Here is a 24,485-nt window from a genome sequence, read left to right as displayed (position 1 = left end):
TGGGACACAGGGATTCACTTCACATGGGATTTGGAAAGATACAGGGTGGTAGCAACAGTCAGCCACAAGCTAAATGGGAAATACTAGGGAAGAGAAACAACAACACAGCAAACCAAATCCTACTCCCTGACATGCCCAAGTAATACCACCAAAACCTGAATCAACCTGGGCATCTTTGAAATGCTGAACTTCAACTTGTACAGCACTTCACGGCAGAAAAGTCATCCCACAAACATCTCCATTATGTGTTTTCTGTGTCATAAAGGAACAGTCTTGCTGCAGAGAAACAGAAGCCAGAGACAGGAGCCAAATCTAACTCCCCCCCCCTCCAACTTCAGCCCCTGGTTGTTCCACGGCTCTGGCCACGAATGCATGTGATGTTGCTAGACAAATGTAGATGCTGAAGGAGAAAGAGGAACCTCACAGATATAACATTAGAGTAGGCAGCGGCTTCTTCTGGAAGCACAGCAAGGAGCTGGGATCCCAGGATAAGGAGAGTATCTGTAAGATCAGACACGTTAAGCTCAAGAGTGGCAGGCATAAACCAACCTTCGTCTTTCTTGAGAAATTGCCTGTACCCAAGGAGCTCCATTTCAGGAGTTTGCATCCCAATTAACTCCCTTTCTCCTCAAGACAAGCACAGCACATATTCCGACAGAAGATCCCTCCACAGCCAGAAATAAGCACCCTGCCCTGTTTACGGTTATTGTTATTAAGTGACTGTCTGAAATCCCCAAGGCCCCCCATCTCCTCTCCTGCCTGCCAAAGCAGATGCTCCACTGAGCACAGCGGGCAGCAGCTGTCTGGATGCCTTACAGCGGAGATCCGCACGAGGAATCTCCGTGCATCCCTGACTCCAATCCATCGCTTGCTGCTGTCAGAGCGGGTGCAAGCTCCCAGGCACGGAGGGAGCAAATGGATGTCAGCAAACACATCCATTGCCTTGGATATTCCCTGGCAACCAGGACTGCCCATGCTGCTCCTGCGTGCTCCTCCCCATCCCTCCTGAGCAGAGAACGATGCTGCTTCCTCCACCCTGAGCAGGAGGTGCAAAGATGCTCCTGTTCAGCTGGCAAGTGGCTTCCCTAACCCACACCTCACCTCACTCCCTTCATGCTGTCAGCAGCTCCCTCCAGATGCTGCCCGAAGATGAGCATGATCCAGCTGCTGACCTTTGAGATTGTGACGTGGTGACTGTCTCCCAGTTCTGGCTGCAAACAGGCCACTGAGATCTACTGACCACCACATGCAGAAACAAGGTCCGCTTAGCTGCTGTGTTTCAACAGAGAGCACCCATCCTGACTGAGGCTCTACCCAGAGAATTAAAGGATTACTGCTACCCAACAGCCCACCTGGTGATGCTCCCGCAGAGGCCAAGGAGGCTGGGAAGAGCAATCAGCGGCAGCACAGACATACAAAAACCATCTGCCCTCCGCTGCCTGGCAGTGGTCTTCCCAAAGGCCCTTACCAACAGCTACTCATCCCAGCATCTGCAGACAGAGTCACTGCCTTGCTAGATGGAGGGTGGTTCATGGCAGGAACAGCCACAGGCCACAGGACTGAGGACATTAGGTCAGGATCCTCTTCAGAGAGATGATGAAGGTTTAGTGCATCTCCCAGGGCTCTGCCGCTCCCCCTGCTGCAGGGTTACTCAAGGTTTGCACCAAAACCACTAACTTAAAGGAACTCTGCCTGCCCCAATGTGCTATGGGTGAAAAGTGAGGGGTTTGCCCCTTAAAACAAGGGCCAAGCCAGATGAGATGTTATTTTCAAGGATCAGTGATCCAACCTGCCATCTCCTTTGTCTAAAGACACTCAGTTATTCCCGACTCCTCTGCACCTCCTCTCTTCCCTGCCCTTCTTCCCACCTGGAGGAAAGTAAGAACTGGCAGATGGGCACAGCAGAAAAACAAACCAAGAAAAAGCAGCATGAGGTCTGCCCCATGGGAGATGGAACTGCTCCCAGCCTGTCAGCTTTCCTTTGAAGTCACACATTCGACCTTTCCTTAAGGTGCTCTGTCACAGATTAGCTAACTCCTGTGGGGGAGAGCCTTGCATGATGCAGCCTTGTCGCCTTTCCACCAAGAAGATCTAAGGATGCCAGAGGGACTGCCGCCTCTGCCATCTCTCCCGGGTGACGGAAGCTCAAGGAGAACCCATCCCACTCTCTCCCAGAAGGCTTCTGTCTTATAGGGCAGTCAAAGACTGAAACCTGAGCTGTTTCTCTGGCCCAGCAAATCAACAGGGCAGAAGCAGACACAGGAATCCTCACACTCACTGCTAATTGAGTTAGCATCCCCACTTGCCACCAGTCTCTCCACTATCCTGCATGCTAAGCTGGGAGCATCCTTCTCCTGTCTGGTTCATAAGACCCCTCAGCTCTCATCAAATCTTGCAAGGGCTGTTATTCAGATTCGCACAGAGAACAGTGAAACTTGGTCAGAGTTGTGCTCATCTGTGCTCCTTAAAAGAAGGAGCTCTCCATACAACTAATTTCCCAGAGGGGTTCAACCACTTTCCAGGTTCGGAGGTTCAGGGATGGTGAGTCAATCCTTCCTTCCAGACTTTCCAGCTAGACACTTAGTTCCTGTCTGGAATCACTTCCTACTGTCTCCACAAAGGGTGTCTGTCCACTTTTCAAGATCAGGTCTCTTTAAGGTACTCATATTTTCTTTTAATTTACCTCCCTCTTCTATGATTTGAAGGAACTTTTGCACGCCGTCCATCTCCTTGGTGTGCCCCCAGCCACTGAGCTCATCGCAGCATCTTCTTCCCAAGGCTCCTTTCAGACAAGCTGGTTTCTGTCTCTCATCTGTGCAACGCAGAACTAAGAGCTTCCCCATTGGAAGAGTCTCCTCAGCATTTCCCTTGGTTCCCCTTATACCCAGCCCCAAAGGAACTCAAAGGGCATCTCCCATTTTTAGTGGCTCCTTCCAACATTCAGCCAGCAGTTTCCCTTCAGAAAGTGGTCTTCTTGACCCTACAACCCACCGGCCCATCTGGTTGTCCTCTACATTCAGCAGACCTTCTACGCTTGGCTTCCATGCCCTGGGCACATGGAATTGAAGCCACAGACCTTCCCACCTACCTATGCCAGTGCTATCCACTCCCATCCCCACCAGCTTTTGTGGAGAGAAAAAGCAATCATGGAACAGAGAGGCCAGACAGATGCCGGTGACCTGAGCTCCTGCTGCAGAAGTGGGGCATTGTCTTCTGTTAAAGGAGACAGGTATTATGGAGCTGGCTGCAATGCCAGATTCACCAGGCTTGTTTATCAGCTCACCTAACTTCAGCAAGGAAGCAGAGCACTGCCAAAGAGAAGGGCACCTGAGAAGGGAGGAGACAGTAACCGCACACACCATCAGCTCCTTCCCTGCCAGGGTCTGCTCTGTAAGTCTCCCACCAAGGTCAGCAGTAAGTTGGAGCACAACAGGAACTTATGGCCACACACAGAGGTGGCATCTGCCATGTACCCCTTCCAGCCACAGACAAAGGCAGCCAAGCCACGATGCAGCCAGCCTGATCGCAGATGGGGACAGCTCAGGAGAACTGCCTGCTGTAGCCACAAAACTGTCCCAGAGTCTCTGGCCAAACAGTCCAGCAGGGATGGACCAGACGAGTGTAGCAGGCAGCCACAGCTCCGCGTCATGTACTCTCCCAGAGCTTCTCAGTCACACCACCCCCTTGGGAGTCTGGTTCACCGATATGAAATTCCACACCTCCGCCTCACCTCTTTGCCACCACATCCTTAGCTACAACCCTAATGCTTTCCACCAGTGGTGATATTACTCATATTGCAGCATCCAGCTGTCTTCGCCTCCACCCCCTAGCTTTTCCCTTCCAGGCTCTCTTGTAAAAACGCAGGCACTATTATTCTAAAGAAACCATCTTGCACAGCCCTCCTGGCACTCCAAGTCCTGCCCTTTGCATCTCCTAGCAGACCTAGGTCTGGGTCGCACAGATTCACTTGCTTCTTGTGGGGAGATGATTTTCCCTGGGAGAGGTGAATATGAGTTCCAAATCTCTGCAAGAGCTGCCACTTTGGTGATGTCCCGCTTCCTCCGAAATCAATACCGAAACTTCCCTGACACCAGATGGGCCGAGACCTGGCAGTGTGCCAAAGCACGATTCCCCAGACAGACATTTAATTCATTACATCTCTGCTCCTCCTTCATTCAGAAGAGCTGGGCTCATGCCCTACAAGGTTCCCTACCCTGTATTTGCCACTATTAGCTGTTTAAACCAACTGTGACAGCTCAGAAAATGGGTGAGCGTCATTGTTTTTAGTACACACAACCTGACCATAAGGGTCTTTATTGGATTAAACGGGAAGATCATGTTAACCAGTGATTGAATTACTGATGATTAGAAGGCACTGTAATAAAGACAAGAACATTCCTGGGCTCCCACCACAAGGCAGCCCGATAGCACCATTCATTCTAAAGCACCTGCCAACTTTGGGACGTACAGAGCGCACTCTACCCGCTGCTTAAAATGCAGCCAGGTCTGAGGTGGTATCTGCTCGCCGTTTTGCACTATAGAGCGGTGAGGCTTACTGCAAAAAGGCATACTCCATCTGACCGAAACTGCAGGGGGCGTTCAAAGAGGCAAAATGCAATTACTGGTGCTGGAATTGAGCCAGTTGGGGCTAATAACCTAATCTTCCAGAAGAGCTAGGAGAAGTTAGTATCTGCGACTCCAAGACAGGTCCACACACCCAAAAGAGATCATAGTTAGAAGCGAGACGCAGCGTCGCAAAGTGGTTAGGGCTCATTACGCTTGGAATTTGCTTCAGGTGGAGCCTGGGCACCAAGTTCTACAGCCTTTCCCAAACAGAACCATGCCTTTTTCCGTATGCATTAAGGCTAGAATAAGCCACCCTCACCCAAACACAGAGTCAGTCTGGGATAGCTGCACCAGAATAACACGATGCACAGAGAAACCCTCTTTGTCATAGGTCAGCCTTTGCCAGCAACGTCTTGGTCGAGATGGCTTGTCCCAAGATAGATCACCTAACGTGTCAGTGTACACTAAACCAGGGCACAAACAAGAGGCATCCCGGGAGCTGAGCTCAGGCAGGGGCTGCTCAGCACTAAGCTTCTTACGTGGACAGTCTTTACCAGGTGCTTCATTTCATTAATGCTTGGGTTGAAGATGGTATTAAGAACTGCAGATTTGCTGTCAGTCTGGATGAAGAGGCAGCAGATTTCAGTAAGGCTGAGAGAGACTGGGATCCCTCTGGCCAGAGGCAAGTAATTCATCATGAAAGGAAGTGAATCTCACTATCCGAGTTGAGAATGGAAAATATTTTATCCCATTAACTGGTCAGAAAACTTATTTTTCTTTGAATACGGTCCTTCTAGCTTGTGTGTCCTGCTATCCTTCATCCTAGCTTTCCTGGGAATCCCTTCTGCTAATTACTACGAATAATTAAAAGATTACAATTGCCACACCCCACCCCACCCCCCGCCCAAAGCACCACATGCCATCCTAGTGAATCACCAATCCATAGGACTAGATTTGATAGCTCCCAGCACAGTCATGCCTTGCTCTTCAACAGCACAACCTTGGAGCTAAGAGAGCAGACCCTGGCTGTAATGAAGCGAGCTTCATGCCAGGCCACCATTCACACTGGAAGATGTGATGGTGCACCCCAACGCCTGGAGGCTCAGCTGTTGGGAAAGGGAGGAGAGGGACTAAGTGCCTTCATTCACCAGACATTCACAAGTCTCCCAACAGTTTTTGGGAGCCCTTACCTCCCAGCAAATAACGATTAGGCTAACTCAACCTAGAGCCTTCACAGGAAGGGGAACACTGCGTTCTGACTCAGCCAAAGAAGAACAGAGTGAGGTGCAAACCACGGAGTGCTCCAGGATGGATATGCCACCATGTAATGCTTTCACAAAAAAAATCAGGGACTCAAAGGGACCTGCAGCCCTAACGACTCCCATCTTCTACCCCTGAAGCTAGAAGAGGTGTTGCATCTGTGACAGTAGGAAACATGGGGGACTGGAAGCTTCCAGGCAAAACAAGATAGGCAAGGTGGTAAGAAGGGAAGAAGGTGACAAGAAGGGCCAGATGCAAGTCCCTGCAAGTCCACGCTGTCTTCAGGGTTGATCTGTGGCTCAGGCCGATTTGATACCAAAGATGAAACAAAGCAGCCAAATCCAAACTACAACCCGAGAAGCTTCTGAGCTCCCTGGAAGCCTGAAAGCAGTGGGATGCAGAAGTAACAGGTTCACAGCTCCACTGACTTGCCTCTTGGCTGAAGTACGAGTCACACGCTGCTTCTTTTCCTAAGGATATGATATGGCATCCACAACCCCACCAGACCTAATCCATCTCTCTCAGATGCAGCTCCACTGGGTAGCAGCTGTGCACGGGTTAGCACACAGGCAAACCTGCACTCCTGAGCACACTCAGACAGAATAAGACAAATCTCAGGGTCCTGCCACAGGCTGACGCTCACTGATGTCAATGTAGATTTACTGTTCCGGAGCATAAATCAGCGAAAGCACATTATTCAGGAGAATCAGAGCTGAGCTGTGCTCTGCCAGTGGGAGTTTGTTCTCACTTTCTAATGGACTAACAGGTGGCCCTAGATGCCACATGTTTTCCAGAAATATTTTTAAAGGATGTTCGAGTGCACTTAAAAAAAGAGCAGCAGCTGCAGATTGTTATTACTTTTTATCTCTTGCAGCCTCAAAGTCACACAAAGGCAGAGGAGTCTCCCCACAGAGACTTCAGAAGGACAAAAAATAAAAAAAAATAAAATAAAATAAAAGAGAGATGACTAATACAGCTTTGAAATCTCAGCAGATCAGGCCTATCTGCAACAAGACCACCGATTCCAGGCCCAATATCTTTACACCAAATACAGAAAGAAACCAGCACAGGTCTCCTTCCATAGCTGGGAATTTTCTCTCTCCAGTAGTATGACAATTCCATTTTGTGCCTTGACTGACACAGGGTCTCAAATCTGTGCCTGGGACAGAGCTACCAACTATACTGGGCTACGCTGTCATTTGGACGGAAAACTCACGTAACGAAAACTTACACTGTAAACTTTTTTTTTTCCCTTAAACAGCATCTGTTTGAAACTGTTTAATGGATTTATACATTGAAAATAACCTAACAGATGTCATCAGACAGTTCCACAAGGTATCACATGGCATCTGTCACACATGCAGCATGTAAGAACCATCGGTTGTGTGCATCTCTCACGCACAGGCTTTGCATGACAGGAGAAGGCTGCCCAATTTAGGGATGCTATTACAATATCCTTTATTGTAAAATGACACACAGCAGGTTTCTAATTAAATTTTAAGTAGAAATGCGCTCCCAGCTCTTGAATAATTCAAACTGTTCTATTAACCAAGGTTCTGAAATGCCACTGAGACACGAGCTCTGGACACAGCAATGGCCAGGGGAAGAAACAGTGCTTGGAAGCCCCGAAGTGGCTAGCTGGGCAGTGGATAGGGCAGGGTACGCGTAAAGGACAGCTGAAAGCGCACATCTGCTCGTGGAGGAAAGCACTGCAGGCAAGAACGGAAGGAGAGAGGAGCGTGTTCTGCATACGAATGGGGCGAGGCACGTGCAAGAAGCGGGGCTGGGTTCGGTACCCAGTGCATCTCGCTCTCAATGCACAAGCACACGCTGTTCTCCAAGTCACGTCCAGATCTGTGAGTACATGCAGGTGCCTGCTGGCACACAAATAAAAGCGCCGCTGAGCACACTGCCAGCGCCTGAGAGCAGCTAAGCCAGAGCATGTCCCAAGGATGCGCTGGTGGGAACACGCACCATCCGCCCCCAGCGTCGCTGTGGAGGCAGCATCTGCCCAGCTTCCCCATGGCGAGCACCCCAGGGGCCACGCGAGCCGCAGGGTGGCAAAAGCATGGCCAGATGAGTCTAGCAGCAATGTTGGTGAGCAAAGGGCTTTGGAGACCTACGCTGGGGTGGCCCTTGCCCTGCACAGCATGCGCCATGCCCCAGCGGGCAGCCTGAGCCACAGCACGGTGGCAGCCCTCGGCCCTGCGTGAGCACAGGTCTTTTTTAAGGTCACAGAAATAGGAGTGAAGATAAAACAAGACTTGTGCTTTCTAATTGCAGACCTCAGTCAGACCTGCTGAGAGGGAGGCAGCGACACCGGATAAGGGAGGAGGGATAAGGCTGAAGCCTGGCCCCTGAGTAACACTTAATACATGCCCCACATGACACTTAAGAGCAGGAGCATGTGAAATAATCTCCTAAGCTACTGGAAACCCTGCAATGCTCCTCCTCCTTCCTCCCATCCCTCTCCCTGAGAGCATCTCAAACCCAACGAGGGGCTCAGGGAAAACCACTGAAGGAACTCAATGGTCTCAAAAAACACTCCCCAGAGGAAAGCGAGCTCCAATGCTAACAGAACTCCTTTTGGCCGCGGCTCCTCAGGGAGCAGGCAGGACAGGGTAGGCAACAGGGCAGCTGCCCAAGGGAAAAAACCCGCTGTCTTCTCTTGGGCCAAATCCCCACTGAAGTCACAGGGTGAAGAATCCAGGATTGTGCCCAGGGAATCCAGCTGTGACTCAAACCCCAAGATGGCCTCCATCTCTGAGCCAGGGTCTTGAGACTTTTAGGTTGCACTTAATTGACCGCAACAGAAAGAAGGGAGAAAGAAGAGAGCATAAAAGGGGGAAGGAGAGAGAGAGAAAGAAGGGCACGAGGCAACGGGAAACTAGGTGGAGGCAATACTTCTCCCAGGTCATAGCAGCTCAGGAATAAAGGCTCAGCTGTAACTTGGTTTCTAAAGCCTGTGCTTGCTCAGGGTTCACTGGGGACACATCAGGCACTGAGGTGAGAAAATAGAGCTGACGTTTAATCTCAGGCCCTCTTAGCGAGAGTTGTGTCAAAGCAGGAAAACAGATTCCTGCATCCTCCTGCCTCCCCAGAGTCCTTGCATAGCGGGGAGGAAGAACGGGGTAAAAATAGCCTACCTGTTGCCGGTCCCAAGTCCAGGCTGGAGTCGTTGAGCTCTCCCCCATCTTCCCAGAAGTACTGCGGGGGCTGTAAGATCTTGGACTCCTCGTTCTCCTCGCTGGCAAAGCCCGATCCCGGGGCAGCATGCAGAGAGCCGGGGGCAAGATCAGGCTCTGCAGCCTCTGGGCTGGTTTGCTCGTGGGAATTCATGGCCTCCAGGTGCGACATCATGGCAAACTCCAGCAGGGAAGTGGATGTGAGGCCATCGGTGGTTGGCTCCTCCGAGGAGGCAAGGCAGAGGCACAAGGTCCCTGTATAAAGACAGTAAACCCATATCAGAGATAGGGCTGACACCCACCGGGCTTGTCTTCCCCTTGCAGCCTGCTCCTGCCACCCCCAACCCGCTGTGCACACCTGCCTTCAGGGCAACCTGCCCTGCAGATGGGCTGCGCTCCCGGCTGATGAGGAAAATCAGGGCATTTGGGAAACACCCACAACCACGCGGAGAAGCATTCACATCCAGGATGAGCCGGCGCCAAGCAGCCACCCAGTCTGGGGCACCTCTCTTCAATGGGGCAGTGATGGTCCACCCTCTCTGAGGTTTTTTTGGCTCTTTGAAAGGTCGGGGTGCTTCACTAATCACCCATCCTGGAGAGGAGGTGGAACGTCTTATACTTAAGCCACGGAATTTTGGCCATGCGAAGTCAATGAGAGTTTCCTACCCAGCGGTCACCCAGGCAAGATTTCACCCTAACGATCTGCAGCTATATTATATGCGGGGGAAGTGATTTAAACCAAAATTATTTACATTACCAATATTAATCACATTTTAAATCAGCAGGCTGGAAATCTATTTTTAAGTCATTGATTTTAATTTCATTTTGCAGTCACATTTTTTGTTTTCATGAGGAAGGGCTGACTGTCACAAGCAAGGATTAAAATGTACTAACAGCAAACATCTACTTAATGCTAAGCAGGGAGGCAGGCTGCATTTTACACTTTTCTTTCAACAATTATATCCTTGTTATTTCCATTTTATATATTAGAAGGTTTGACTGACACTTCTTGATTCCTAGATGAGACTCTAATTGTGATTTGTGTCAAGGTACATTCACATGCATATTGAACTTCAATCAAAATGCAAGAAAACAGCACCTGGAACTTGGCTTTATTCAACCGATAAATACCATGATAAATACGGAGACATAAGGAAAAAAAAAAAAAGAAATTACCAAAACATGTTTTACATCTAAAACAGTTTTGTTAAGCAAGCGAAGTAACTAATTTGAGTGAACTGAACCAATTGCTTCCTAGCTCTCTGTTCTTCGGCACATTAAAACAAGATCTCATCTTCTCACAGATGATTTTTATTCACAGACTAGAAGAAAAAAGGACAAGTTTTCCCACTTTCTCAGCTCATACTCAGTTTCTCAGTTCTTAATGAACTAGTCACTGAACTGAACTAACCGAATAAGCTGAAATGAAGACTAATTTGGTATTTTTCTTTGATAACTGATTTTCTATACAAGAGAAGTGCAGCAGATCTAATCCATCTGCACTTCAGTAAAATACCTGATACAGTGCCTCCTGCAGAATTACAAGAGAAGCAAGAAAAGACACCGATTAGCAGGAAAACCGTAAGGCGACTGAAAGGCAGTGGCTACCCGAAAAATGACAGAGGCTTGTGCTGGAGGGAGGCTATTAGTGGAATTCCTCAAGGTCCGTCCTTGGATCTGCTGCTGTTCTTTAACATTTTCCTAGTGACCTTGGAACAAAAATCAGGAACATGATAATGAAATTAGCCAAGGACATAAAGCAAGGAGACATCCTCACTGCACAGAAAGATTGTAGGTACAGCTAGGTGATCTTGAGGATGGAAATAACAAAAATATTATAGAAAGAAATAGCACAAAGTGATAAGTCACCACCATAAGAACCAGCACCAAGCATTTCTGAGACAAGATAGGAAACTATCCATTACAAACGTCTTACAAGGAGAAATGCCCGTATTAGAAACAGCTCTGATATGACTGGAACGTAGATGTGAAAACGCTTGCACGGTCCTGAAGTATTAGAAATAGAGAGATTTTACAAAGCACTGCTGAGACATCACCTGGATGCTGCACACAGATCCGGATACACGTGGCCTGAAATGATTTAAGCAGAGCTGAACTGCCTTCAGGCAAGGGCACAGACTGGGCAACCTCCCGAGGTTCCTTCCCACACTATGTCCTATGACTCCACATCCCAGAAGGACAAATTCAAATCAGGGCGAGTGCCAAAATGAGCTGTGGGGCAATGGCAGATGGGTTGGCCCTGGTTCTTTCACTGAAAACATTGGCTTGTTTGCACAAAGAGTTTGGGGGTTGCTGCTTACTTGCCAGGCTGATTATCAAACCTGTCCTGGGAATGTCGGAAGCTAGAAATGCGTTTCTTGAGCCTCCTGCCTGCTCTGACCCTCTGCACCTTCCTCCACTATTCTCTGAACTGAGCAAAATCCAATATTGGTTACTCTTTCCTATATATGCTTGGGCCAGGCTTCAGCACTTCTCAATCTCGTTTATTTTGTTCTATTGATCCAAGGCGAGACCAGCTGAGGCCAGTGCAGCAACAAAAAGGGAACGGCAACAGAGGCAGGGTATCGCAGGGGATGGAAGCTACTGCAGCATCATGGAGCCAACCAAAGCGCCGCTGGGCATCCCTGGGGATGGGCCGGCTCCCTGCGAGCTGTGCACAGACGCTGAAGTCTGCGCACATCTTCTGCAGGAGCATGGATGTGGAGAGACCTGGCCTGGCCAGTCCCTTTGGCGATTCAGGCTCCGATGTGATGGTGCCCGGGCTGGGCTTCCCCAGGCTGCCACAAGACACCGGCATCACTAACAGCGAGCGCTGCTGAGCCCCGTGCAGCCCAGAGGGGACAGCACCTGTCTTGAGGAGCTTACAGCTTAAGCAAACATGACAGAGAGCAGTGAGGGGGAGAAAGGGAACGTTATTCTCAAAGTTATCCAGAAAAGGGGAGCAGAAGGATGGGGAAAGACCACAGCGGGTCCAAGACCACATGGAAAACCTGGTGTAGTTGGGACGGCAAGTGACTGCCTGGATGGTACGCTAGTTCTGTATCCACCCCAATGCCTCAGTTTCCCCTGACTCCCATTAGCAGAGACATGGCTGATGCGGCACTCCGGCTTTCCAGCCACGCCACAACGCTCATCCCAGGTCTCCCAGCCAGCTAGGCAAGGCCTCAAAATGTAATTGTGCCAGCTCCAAAGACTGATTCAAGACCCTCAGTTTCCACCAGCTACAGCCTGTTTGGGCTCCCTCCAGAGCTCAGCCACAGCCTGTCCCACCACCTCTACACAACAGACATCTCACGGCAGGTGAACCTGGGCACCCAGAGAGCTAATCCCATCCATGCGGGAAGCTCAGACCCTGGGAGTTTGTTTACCCTCATTTAACTCCGAAGTGTTTACCCAGCTAAAACCCCCTAAGCTGCATTATCGTGTTTACTGGGAAGCTCTGCTCTCCTCAGCTCAAGATAAAACTATACCACCTCACCCCTAAGAGTGAGTCATTAATAAACACAGCCTGAGCAAGCCAGGTTTCTCCTGAGGTGGATCTGGAGTACGACAATACCTTGGAGTCGGATTCACAGGCACAAGATGCAGAGGCTGGCCTGGGGGAACCCACTGTGCCAGCAGGAGCTCGAATGCCACAGGGCTAATGGCACCATTGCATCGGGGTACAAACCGGTACCTCCCCAGACAGCATCTGGACACCACCTTTTGCACCAGCAGCAAAACCCCAAAGGCTTGGGGTGCCAAAGAGCAGACCCAAGATTTGCCACCTCCCCTCTCTCTTCCAAGCATCTCATAAAGGAGCTCAACGCAGCTGTCAACTCGGAGGCAAAGAAAGAATCAAAGCACGAGCTGAGCTGGGAGGCAGGGGAGCACGGCCGAGAGAGGAAATCTAACGCCCGAGACATCGGTGGCTAGTCATTTTCCTCCTAGGATGGGGAACGGGCATTAGAGGACTTCTATCAGCCATCAGCCTCCCAATTTTGTATTCTAAAAGGCAGACCAAGTGATAGGAATAAAGAAACACAAACGAATAAAGCCCCGCGACTGTAGATGGGAGGGAGCAGGGAACGGAGCCAGGGCTCGCCAGCTGCTTCAATGGGGCGTTTGTCTCTCATTTCTATTTTTGCAGCACCTCTGCGTAACCTGGAGGAGATGAGGCTCTGCATGCTAAAGAGGGCAGCCAGCCTTCGGGGAAACGGCAGGGCTGCGAGCATGGGAGGGAAAACCCTCCCCGGATCAGACAGAGGAGGGGCGAGAAAGGAGAGAAAGTGGGAGACGTAGGTGGAGGGGAGAGAGGGAACAAAGGCAGAGAGAGAGCACCAAAACCAGCACGGGAGCTCCCGCGCTGGCTGCAAGCTCCCACACAGCACCCACAAAGGTGAACACGTGGAGGGAACACTGATCTTGCAAAAGATGCTTCACCTCTGCATGGAGCAGCATGGGGTGATTTCAACAACAGGGAATAATACGGCAGTGTTACCTTTCCGAGGACGCTGGAAAAGAGACAGCCAGGAGGATGCACAGATGAAATGAGTTTGCTAGTTGCTGACCCCACTGGCCCCTCAGGAAATGGTTCCAAGTCAAAGTGGCAAAGCTCTGTTCACCTCAGCAGAGGATTCGATATAACAGCCCCAGACAGGGCAGATGGGGGAGTTTTGCTCAACAGCAGAAAAAAAAAAAAAAAAGAAAAATCACAGAAAAGAACATCTGCCATCTCTCTCCCAAACTGCTGTGAATAAAAGCAGTTTCACATTTCTAACCAATTCCAAAAGAACCCCAAAGTATTTTCTGCATTAGCCAACCAAGAACCAGTTTATCCCTTTGCCACAAGGCCAGACACCCCTCCACGGGACAGGCCAACTGTTAAAAGCTCCCAACTGGCCTACTGAATAGGGCTAGAAGTAAAAGAGGAAATAAGTCATTTCTGTATCCAGCTGAAATGAGAGGAGGGATCCAGGGAGATGAAATGGAATCTGGCTGTGACTGTATCGCAACAGCCCTTAAAATTTTCTTGCTTTTTAATTAACAACAAGCAAACCTCAATTTTCTCTCCAAGGAAACACACAAACATCCCTTAAGATGTCATCACACTGGCTTGACCTGTAGCCAGGCGGGTGTGCCTGCAGTTTACCCAGCTGAAGGTTGGTTTTACCTCTCCTTCCCAGGTGCCGTGGCTCCACCACCCTGCAGGGAGGCAGGATCAGCCGGATGAAGGGAAGAGCACCTGCCTGGAGCACACACTCCAACTCACCTGCCTCTCACCACCAACAACCAGCACAGCCTCTACAACACCAGTCACACAATGGGTACCGGGGAGGGGGGTCAGAGCATCTCAGTATTGCCAATGCAGCAGCCGCAACAATGTCCATCTGGCCCTGCTACCGTTGACCTTCCTTTCAAGCCCACCCCAAACCCAGGAGTTATCCAAGAATGTTATTTCCTAGGAGAGCTGGGTCAGGAATGGGTCATTTACTGATAATCGGTTAGGACAGAAACACAATGACCAGATGAGGGAAGCATCTGCCAGGGATATTCTGTTCCCAGACCTCCCCCAGACCACCGTGCGTGGAAAAGCCGGGGAGCAAGGCCCAAGGGCAGAGAGGAGAGAGGCCCCAGGGCAGAACAGCCAACGGCAAAAACCGTTTCCAGAACATAACAAAACACAGAGCCATTTAAATAACAAAAAAAGGATCCCAACCACAGATGGTGGAGGAAGAAAATGTTGTTCAGCTGAGGGATGTCCAAGCTGATTCCCCCACACTCACCTGGAGTCTCTGACCCCCAGACCCTTCATAGCTTGCACCGGGAAGCGTATGGGACAACTGTGTATCAGACCAAGTCCTTTTTGTGCTAACACAGTGTTATGGACCATACCCATGCTGGGACAGTCCACCTAAGAGAGCTCTCCCACCCCAGTTCCCACACGGCCTTACCGCTGCTCTCCCACGCTGCACTAGACCACTTACAAATCCAGCCGGGTCCCTAATCTCCGAGATCATTTCCAATTAGGGCTTCAGAAAACAAGATCAGACTGCTATCCTGCTCTGGTACTGCCACCAACCAGGTCCCTCTAAAACCATCCACCTCCTCATGGCCCTGGCATATTTTACAGAGCGCTGGGAAAAGCATTGGGGTCTGCGAGGAGCACATACACTTATCAACCTGTACCACTGAAGGAAGGGGTCAAGGCACAACTGAAAAAGCCCCTGCCGTGGGACATCTCTTTAGGGGGAGATCCTAGAGCACAGAGCAGCTGTGCCAGCATCTTTAAGCTTTTGCAGATTTTTACAGGTAGCACAATCAGAGAGCTCAAACACTGGGCCACAGGGTGTGCATGTCTGCACGTACTGAGCGGCCGCTACCTCGCAAAGGACTGCCAACATTTGCTCCCCTGGCATTTCATCAGAGAACATCTACAGCACACAGACCTGGGTATGTCCATGGGAAATGGCAAGGCGCTGCCAGAAGATGCACCTGCTTTTGCAGATAATTGCAGACATGCCCTTCATCAGCACATCTGTGCCAGGGGCCTGACCTCCAGGGGCGCCGAGCATCCTCAGCCCAGCGCTGAGAAGAGTCACATCTACATTCTTTACAATTCGTAACATCTGCTTTAAGCACCACCACTCGTCTCCACAGAAGAGACTCCACATAAGCAGGTCAGAGCAACTCAGAGAAGCCTGCCTGTCCTTCCCCCTTGACCCAGCCATTCCTGCCGGGAGTCACAATCTTGCCTGGCTTCAGTCTCCCAGACTGTTTGCCTTCGCTCCCCGCCCCAGATCGTCTCGTAGCCTTCACACCTCCCTCCTCTGCTGCTGCAATGTCTGCTCTCCTCCACGCTTCTCGCTGTCGACAATGGCAGTTCCCAACTTGGGGCCGGAGAGATGCAGCCCCTGGGGAAACAGCATCAGGCAGACAGTTGTATACAGCAGAAGTGAATTTTCTTTTCTTGGTTACCCTTCATAGGCCTCCTCAAAGCAGCCCCCAGCCACAGGATGAAAGCCACTGAGAAAAAACACAGCCCACAGATTCCTTTGCCTTCTCATGGACCCAAAGCGTTTCATCTGTCTGCTAAAAATCACCTCGCCAGGCCTGTGCTTCCCCCTCTCGCTCTGTCCCAAGCTGGACCATGTACCCCATGGCCCCAGGTCTGATCTCCAGCATACCAAAAACAGGCTCCTAGCTGCTTCGTCTTCACAGCCTTCCTGCCCGGGCAGAGCAAGCACCACCACAGATGCAGGAGGGACTTCCCTCGAGATACGGTCACCCATCAAAATATAACAGAAGCTTTTTACACCCCAAAAGGTCTTTAAAACTCACTGGGCACAACACTGAGCACAAAGTGGGGTTAGACTCTGCTCCAGCCCCTGCAGCGGAGCAATGATGACCACTCTGCCACACTCTGGCATGCCGTGCAGCAGTCTCACCCCCAAGAGGCTCCACTCGCCAAACAAATTCATGCATCCAAGGCAAAAGAAGCTCGTGCAAAGGTTTGGTAGTCCCAGGGCATGTGTACAGGTCCTGACTACCTTCACAACACATCAGGCAGGAGCGAAAGAGCCAAGAGTGGTTGCGGTTTTCATACAGAGGGAGAACTGCAAAGCTGGCTTCCCAACAGTAAAAAATTATCCCCAAACCAAGAACATACATCCAAACCCTGGTAGCCACAACAGGGCTTAACCAGGCATAGGGACAGTGGGGGCTGATCTGAGCCCCAGCAGGGCGCATCTTCCTTGCCAGCATCCCTGGCCCTCTGAACAAACCAACGCACGTGTTCGCTTTGCCTCTGTGCGGGCTGCGCTGGCTCGTGTGGCTGACAAATAGCCTCTCTCCATTCTTTTGGGATTACGTGTTTCAATAGCCAGCGAGAACGGGAAGCGAGCTCACCCAACCGCCAGCTGCAGGCCGCGATGCACCTTCCCTGCAGCCCCTCTGCCCTGGCCCTGCAGCGGCGCTGACACCACTGCCGCTCACCCAAGTGTCCACAAAATGACAGAGCTTCTTCCCCTGCTGAGCAAGCGGAAAAAAAAACTTTTGTGCGCTCTGATCTGCAGCTCGTCGCCGGCAGCTTCCCCTTGAGGGCTTAATGTAGTTATTTCTACCCCTGATGCCTATAATTAAATGAGCATTTCCTTATGGCACTGAAGAGGCCAAGGAAAAACTGACTACAGGGAATTTTCATCCATCCTGATTTATACTGCCTTATCTCAGGCTTGTTCACACAATGTTAACAAGGAATCTTCTAAGCAGGCAGAAGGAAAAAAAAAAACAAAACAAAAAACTTGAATAGCCCACATGCAGACAAGCACCTGGGGAGACAAGAAGAGGGAAGAGACCAATTCCCTCCCTTCTCCCCCTGGCTTTTGACCACATCATTTTCCTACTTGCAAAAGCAAAGGGGCTCAGATACCCTAGAGCCTGGAGAGATGTTGCCACACTCTGCCAGCAGCCCTGTGCTGCCCAGCAGTCTGACAGGACCCTGATGAGGCGCAGGTCCTGTTTCAGCCCATCCCGCCAGTCTGTGGGGGCTCCTGATCCTGGGAAGCACGGGGGAATTGCATTCAGCCCCTCCAGCTCTCTCTCAGGTTTTAACTGTACCTGTCCTGCAGGACTGGAGGAGCAAGGCTGGAGTGCACTGAATTATTCCAGACTGGAACAGATCCTAAACCGCTGAGCAAAGCTACTTACCAAAACAGGGCTTGATTTATAAATTCCCAGCAGTCTGCATATCAACTTCTGACCTCCCATCTAGGTGGGAGTCCAGGTGCCCAGAGATGCCTGGCCAACTAAGTCCAGCCCCCCAGAGCTGCCAGAGCCCACCAGGATTACCAGTTTCACTAGATGAGGAACTTAGCTGTCCCTCACCTCCCACCCCTATGCCGCTCCCTGCTAGGACAGCAGAGAGCACCACAAGGAAAGCCAAGGACCCAAATCCTCCGTATGAACACCAGCTGGACAACAATACGAGAAAGTTTCCAGCAGCCTCAGCAGAATAGGAAACACACCCTCCCCTCTGCACAGCAGTATCAGTTGTGGTCCTTTTGGCCGCCAAATTTTAAAACCACCACGAGGTCCATCTCCATCCTCCACAGAGCAATTGTTGCTTTCAAGCCACGGGGATGGGTCCGACCCTCGCCAGCAGATCGGCAGGGTGGGAACATGGCAGTTCCCCCCCATGCACCTTGCCCTCCTCTGTGGCAGAGGTGGAGGTCTGGATGAATTTGGGGACACGGGTCTCCTGCTGAGATGCAGCTAAAGGACCTTTGCCAGCCATGCCCAAGGTTTTCCCTAATGTGGACAACCTGCCTGGAGGAAGCCACAAAACTGGCTCTCTGCTCAGCTCTGGAAAGGCTTATTGCTTCTGTGCCACAGAGTATTGGCACAAAACCCCACCAGGTTTTCTGATCCATTTTGCTCTTTAAGCTCACTATTGTTTGCAAACCTAAAAGGCTTTATCCCTTCTCTTCAGGGAGCCCCAGACGACAGGGGCGAGGCACTGTACGTACAGCTCACGGACAGAGCGGCTCCACAGATGACAGGTTCCCCCATGAACATTTTCGGGAGATGGGGGGTAACAAGACAGACGTGCCAGGGGGCTGGATGTCACCGTATCACAGCTCGGTTGTGCTGGAAGACAGTGACTGGTTGGGAAATCGGCCCTTCCCTCCCTGCCAGAATGACTCAAGACAAAGACTCCCCCACTCTTTAAATGTCCCCGTTCAAAACTCCTGTTCCACACTAACCAGATTTCTGTACAAAAACGATGGGGGTAGGGAGGGAGAGGGCAATCTCAGCCTCACGGGTCTTTGGGGGGATCCCTTTGTTGGGAAATTTCCCCAGACTCTTTAAAAATAGAAGCAGAGCCTTCATAACTATTCCGAGTATAATTATTCCTGCACTTAATTGCCTTTCCCTGGCACCCTACCTCTCCTCCAAATTTCAAGAGGAGGCTCTTGGGGAAACGCAGAGCAATTTGTGGTTTCCCCCTTCCTTTGTGCCAGTTTCGCGGTAGTTAGCAAAATTGCCACGACGCCAGACGAAGCCACCGATACAGGAGAAGGCGGTTTTGGGGCAGCCCTGGCGTAGCCGGGTCCACCCGGCCGGGGCGACCTCCATCCATCCTCGCTCGCCCTGCGGGGGGAGCTGCCGGTGCCGGCCACGGCGTGCGGGGTCCCCGCAGGGACCAGCGCCGTCTCTCTGGCAGGGGACCCCGGGTGAGCCCCTCGCCCCCGCGGGGTGAAACCCACGTGGGTCCAGCCCCCGATGCCGGGAGCCCGGGGGTGCCCTGTCACGCCCCCCAACCCCAGGGGTCCCGGGGCTGAGACCGGCTGCTCCAGAGAGCTCCGATGCCCGGGCGGGGGGCGGTGCCCGGTACCCTGGGAGAGCTCCGGGGTGGGGGACGGGGACCCGACACAGGTCTCGGTACCCGGGGGTCAACGGTGCTGGCGGGAGTGATGGGGACCTGCCTCCCGCAGAGATCCCGGTGTCCCAGCGAACTGGACCCATTGCCGGCCGCCCGGGGTTGGGGGGGCCAGACCCGCACCCCGCCGAGGGTTCCGGTGGTCAGGGCGCTCCGGTCGCTCCGGGACCGACACCCGCCCGCTACCCAGCCCCGCCGCGGGGGGTCCCGGCGGCCGGCCCGCCCCAGCCCACAGGGATGGCGGCGACCCCCGGCCCCACCAGCCCTCACTCACCGGCGGCCAGAAGCACCAGCAGCAGCAACGCCGGGGCCCGGTGCAACGGCTGCATGGCGGCGGCCGCTGCCCTGCCGCGCCGCCTCTTCACGGGGAGCGGGGCCGCCCCGCCGCCCGCCGGGCTCTGCCCCTCGCCGCCGCGCCCGCCCGCCGCCCGGCCCCGCACTGCATCCCGCCGCCCGGCGCCGCCTCCTCCCGCCGCCGCTGCCCGCCGCTCCGGGGGCGGGGGAAGCGGAGGGAGGGGGGGTCCTAACTGCCCGCCGGGTGCGCAGACAGAGCGTCCGGGGCACAGAGGCGGAGCGCAGCCGGTGATTTGCACCTAATTGCTGTCTGCGGAGCCGCCGCCCCCCGCTACGGTATGGTACGGTACGGTACGGCCCCGCCGCCCCCGGCTGCAAGGCCCGCTCACGCCGCCGCCCCCGGGCGCCCACAACGAGTGCCGGCGGCGCGGCTGCATGCGCCGGCGGTGGGTGATCAGCCCCCGCGGCGGGAAGGCGGGAACCGCCGAACCCCTCCGGCGAGGCCCCCCTCCGCCGGGCAGGGGTAAACCCCCCTCGCGGGACAGCGGCTCCCTGTCAGCCGAGACATGGGGGCTCTCAGAGGGACGGTGCCCAGACCCGAGACCCTGAACGTCCCTCTCCTGACCTTTCCCCGGTTGGCTGTGGCCCACAGAGCCACCGTGCCCCCCTCACCCCTCAGCTACCGCCTCACTTCGTAACCTGGAAAAACTTCTGCCCCAGGGCAACTTCAGTTCCCCACCATCTGGTCCAACCTCCCTGCTCAAGCAGGTTACCTACAGCCCAGGACCATGACCAGATGGCTTTTTGGGTATCTCCAAGGTTGGAGACCCCACAACCTCTCTGGGCAGTCTCTGCCAGGGCTGGGCCATTCTCACAGTAAAAAAGTCTTTCCTGATGTTCTGAGGGAACCTCCTGTTTCAGTTTGTGCCCGTTGCCTCTGGTCCTGTCACTGGGCACCATTGGAAAGACCCTGGCTCCATCTTGTTTGCACCCTCCCATCGGGTATTTATATACATTGATAAGATCTCCCTGGAGCCTTCTCTTCTCCAGGCTAAAAAACACTCCCATCTCTCTCAGCCTTTTCTCACATGTGAGATACTCCAGTCCCTTAATCATCTTTGTGGCCCTTCGTTGGACTTTCTCCAATATGTCCATGTCTCTCTTTTACTGGGGAGCCCAGCACTGGACACGGCACTCCCAGTGTGGCCTTACCAGCACTGAGCAGAGGGGAAGGATCACCTCCCTCAAAATGCTGGCAATAATGCAGCCCAAGATACCATTAGCCTTCTTTGTGACAAAGGCATGTGGCTGGCTCATGTTCAATTTGGTGTCCACCATGACCTCCAGGTCCTTTCCTGCCAAGCTGCTTTCCAGCTGGGTGGCCCCAGCATCTGTTGGTGGATGAGATTGTTCTTCCACAAGTGCTGCACTTTGAACGTCTTGTTGAACTTCATGAGGTTCCTGTCAGCCCATTTCTCCGGCCTGTCAAGGTCCGCCTGGATGGCAGCTGGACCTTCTAGTTTATCAGCCATTCCTCCCAGTTTTGTGCCATCAGCAATCTAGCTGGGGGTACACTCTGCCTCATCATCCAGATCATTAATGAAGATGCTGAACAGGGCATTGTACCCCATTGTCCCCTGGGGTACACTGCTAGTTACTGGCCTCCAATTAGACTTTGTGCCACCACCCTCTTGGCCCGGCCATTCAGACAGTTTTCAATCCACTCTCTGCTCATCCAGCCCATACTTCAACAGCTTGTCTATGAGGATGTTGTGGGAGACAGTGCCAAAGGCCTTGCTGAACTTCAGGTAGACAATACCCACTGCTCTCCCCTCATCTACCAAGCCAGTCATTTTGTTGTAGAAATTTATCAGGTTGGTCAAGCATGACTTCCCCTCCCTTGGTGAAGCCATGCTGACTCCTCATGATGATTTTCTTGTTCATGTCCCTGGAAACAGCTTCCAGGATTAGCTGCTCCATCACCTTCCCAAGGATAGAGGTGAGGCTGACTGGCCTGTAGTTCCCTGGGTCCTCCCTTCTTGCAGATAGGAATGACATTTGCTTTCCTTCAGTCTTTGGGCACTTCTCCCAGTCGCCATGATTGATCGAAGATTATTGAGGGTGGCCTTGCAATGATGCTTGCCAGCTCCCTCAGCACTCATGTGGGCTCTTTGAAGAGCCAACGATCTTTGAAGAGAGGACATCTGGCTCCTCTTCACCCTCGAGGCTGGTGAACGTATTTTGTAGCTGTAAGTCCTTAGGGGGAACAGGAGCTGCCTTCTTGGAACCAGAAGGTTCTACCCTTCACCTTCCCCAGAGGTTGCACTTACCTTAATATTAGGGGTGGATGCTGCGTTCTTCTCTACTTCAGTTGGGGTTGGGGGCTCTTTGAGCTGTTTTGTCTCAGAGAAGATCCTATCTTCCTTCATCCTCTCTGAGGCTGCGCAGCCTGCTTGCTTCCTCCTGTAACTCCTCCACTTGGTGGCACAGCCCCTCCATGAGAGCACACCTCCTGCAGGACAGAGGGCAATTTCTCCTGCCACCAGAGAAGTCCCAGGCATTCCCTGCAGCGTGGGGGCTTGGATGGTTGCATCTGCCACCCAAAGCTGGGTCTGCATCGAAGCCTCTGCAGTAGCAAGGACAGCTGCTCCAACACCTGCTGGGGAAACCATCCTGTGGGGCATCACCACCATATCTGAGACTGTCACGGTGATACTGGTTCAACTGCTGTCCGCATCTTTGTGCCCTTCTGTGCAAACTGCTGCAGCTGTAAAAAAAAAAAAAAAAAAAAAAAAGAAAAAGGAAAAGATTTTACAGTGCAGCAGTTCTTGGATTTGTAGCTCTTTGGGCAGTTCTCTGTTTTGGCGGATAGCACAGCAAGGAAACATGCTGGATATCATGCCGAAAATCATTATTACAGCAACAAGGCCAACTGCTCCAATTACATTCAGTTTCAAATTAAACACATCTTCAGTGGCCTCGGGGCACCACATTACAGTAAATGACTCAAGCAAGGTCTTTGTCAGCCCGGTGTCCAAGAAATAAGGCTCAACAGGTCCTGTAATACCACGGCGGCTGCGAGGGAACGCAGCCCCTCTCGCCAGCGGGGTGAGCTGCAGCCTTCCCGCTTCCCTCTCAATCCAGCCCCAGCCAAATAGCCAAGAGACCTGGTCAAGTCCCAAGCATCACAAGGCTGCAAGCACGGTATGACTCCAAGCCAAAGGACCCAAAAACATATCGGTCCCTTCCTGCTCAGCTCGTGTTTTCAAGCTTTCCTCAACAGCAGTAGCTAAGAGCCTTTTCCTTTGGTTTCAAAGGAATTTTCTCTTGTCACATAACTGCAGGAGGGCAGGTGATGCTAAAATCCAACATGGCAAGCTCTGAGTGAGGAGGCAGCCGCCCCGTCGTGGCCTCCCCAAGCGTCTTTGCACTTGCAATGTTTGCGCCGGGTGCCAGTGCTCCACCTCTCCCACACAGCGTGTCACTGAGACGACAGGACGTAGGTCTGAAGGTGATCAGGATTTTAAATCCAAACAGTCTTATTCCTCAAATAAGTGTTCATTAAAAATATCCCAGAGTCTTTTTTTTTTTTCTGTAAGAATTGAACCTTTTTTTTTTTTTTGGTTCAAGAGTGAATCTCCTGAAAAAAATATTGATGGCATTTTTTTCTGTAATGAACTTGCTGAGGAAGGCGTTATGTACCAAGACTGCTGGACCCTCTAGTGAATCAAACAGTCAACCGAGGGTACTCGGTATTACCGACACTGACCTTCACAGCTCCTGCCAGGCCAACACTGGCACATGTCACCCCTTTGTGCAATTGCTTGCCTCTTTTTGCCTCTTTTTTTCTTTTCTTCCATCATCTGCTCCCATGCAGCAGCAACTCTGAGCGTGACAGGGGCAGGTAACAGACTGGCTGCACCCAGTACCCAACGCGACAAGGCAAAGCCGACAGGCTGGAACCAAAGTACTCGCTTTTGGCTTCTTTTGGACCACGTCCTTCCAGTGCTGTGAAAGTCCTTTTTATCCCAGAATCAATGCAGCCCCCAGCCCCCGCCGAGCAGGAAATGCAGCAGGAACTACCGAGCTGTCGCTTACCCATTAGATGAGATAAAAACACTTCAGTGCTCTCAGATTCTGGTCCAGGCATGGCATTTAATGAATGCTCTTGTCATTTTTCACTTTGCTGTTGGTAATTTGGCTGTCTTAGCGTGCAGGTGGCTTACTACAAGTGGGTAACTAAAAGCCTTTCAGATCTCCTGACCCTGCCACATCCCGCTCCCAAACCTTAGAAACTGAATCCAGTGTCTGAAACAGCCTAATCACATCAAAGAAAGCGCAAAAACACCCTCGTGTATTACACGGCCTCGAATCAGAGGGAAGGAAACCACACAGGCATGGCAGCGAGCACGCTTTCCATGGGGCTCATGGTACTCCCTGGATTTATTGTGACATTGTACATCAATCTTAGACTGAGCAACAAAGGGGGAGTATGAAAGGAAAAGACACATCTCAGGCAAGAAAATGAAGTAAAATTAGTGGCAACATCGATCAGCCAGGTCAGTGCTGCCAGCGGAGCAGAAAACAGCCAGCAGAGATGGGCAACACCAGCTCTGTTTAAAAGCAGCGTGAACTTAAAGCCAGCCCAGCCCTTGTGTCTTCGTTCTACGCTCCCTGGAACTGGTACGGCCGGCTTGGCTCTCTTCGGAGCTATTGACAGCTTTATAGTCAAAGGCTTG

At 52.0% G+C, this 24,485-nt stretch overlaps 1 protein-coding gene across 1 annotated transcript in view; it reads right to left on the bottom strand.

The window, feature by feature from the left end:
• Positions 1-20,093, bottom strand: part of PODXL2 (podocalyxin like 2) — a 33,900-nt gene extending 13,807 nt beyond the window's left edge. Inside the window, exons 1-2 of the mRNA XM_063348152.1 lie at positions 19,727-20,093; positions 8,973-9,266 (exon numbers count right to left, since the gene is read on the bottom strand). Coding sequence (XP_063204222.1) covers positions 8,973-9,266; positions 19,727-19,781 — 349 coding nt within the window. The 5' untranslated portion in view covers positions 19,782-20,093. The remainder of the gene's footprint in view (positions 1-8,972; positions 9,267-19,726) is intronic.
• Positions 20,094-24,485: the final 4,392 nt, after the last annotated feature.

The sequence above is a fragment of the Chroicocephalus ridibundus genome, chromosome 10 (assembly GCF_963924245.1).
Source record: "Chroicocephalus ridibundus chromosome 10, bChrRid1.1, whole genome shotgun sequence".
Lineage (NCBI taxonomy): Eukaryota > Metazoa > Chordata > Aves > Charadriiformes > Laridae > Chroicocephalus > Chroicocephalus ridibundus.
This window is presented reverse-complemented; position numbering and strand designations above follow the sequence as displayed.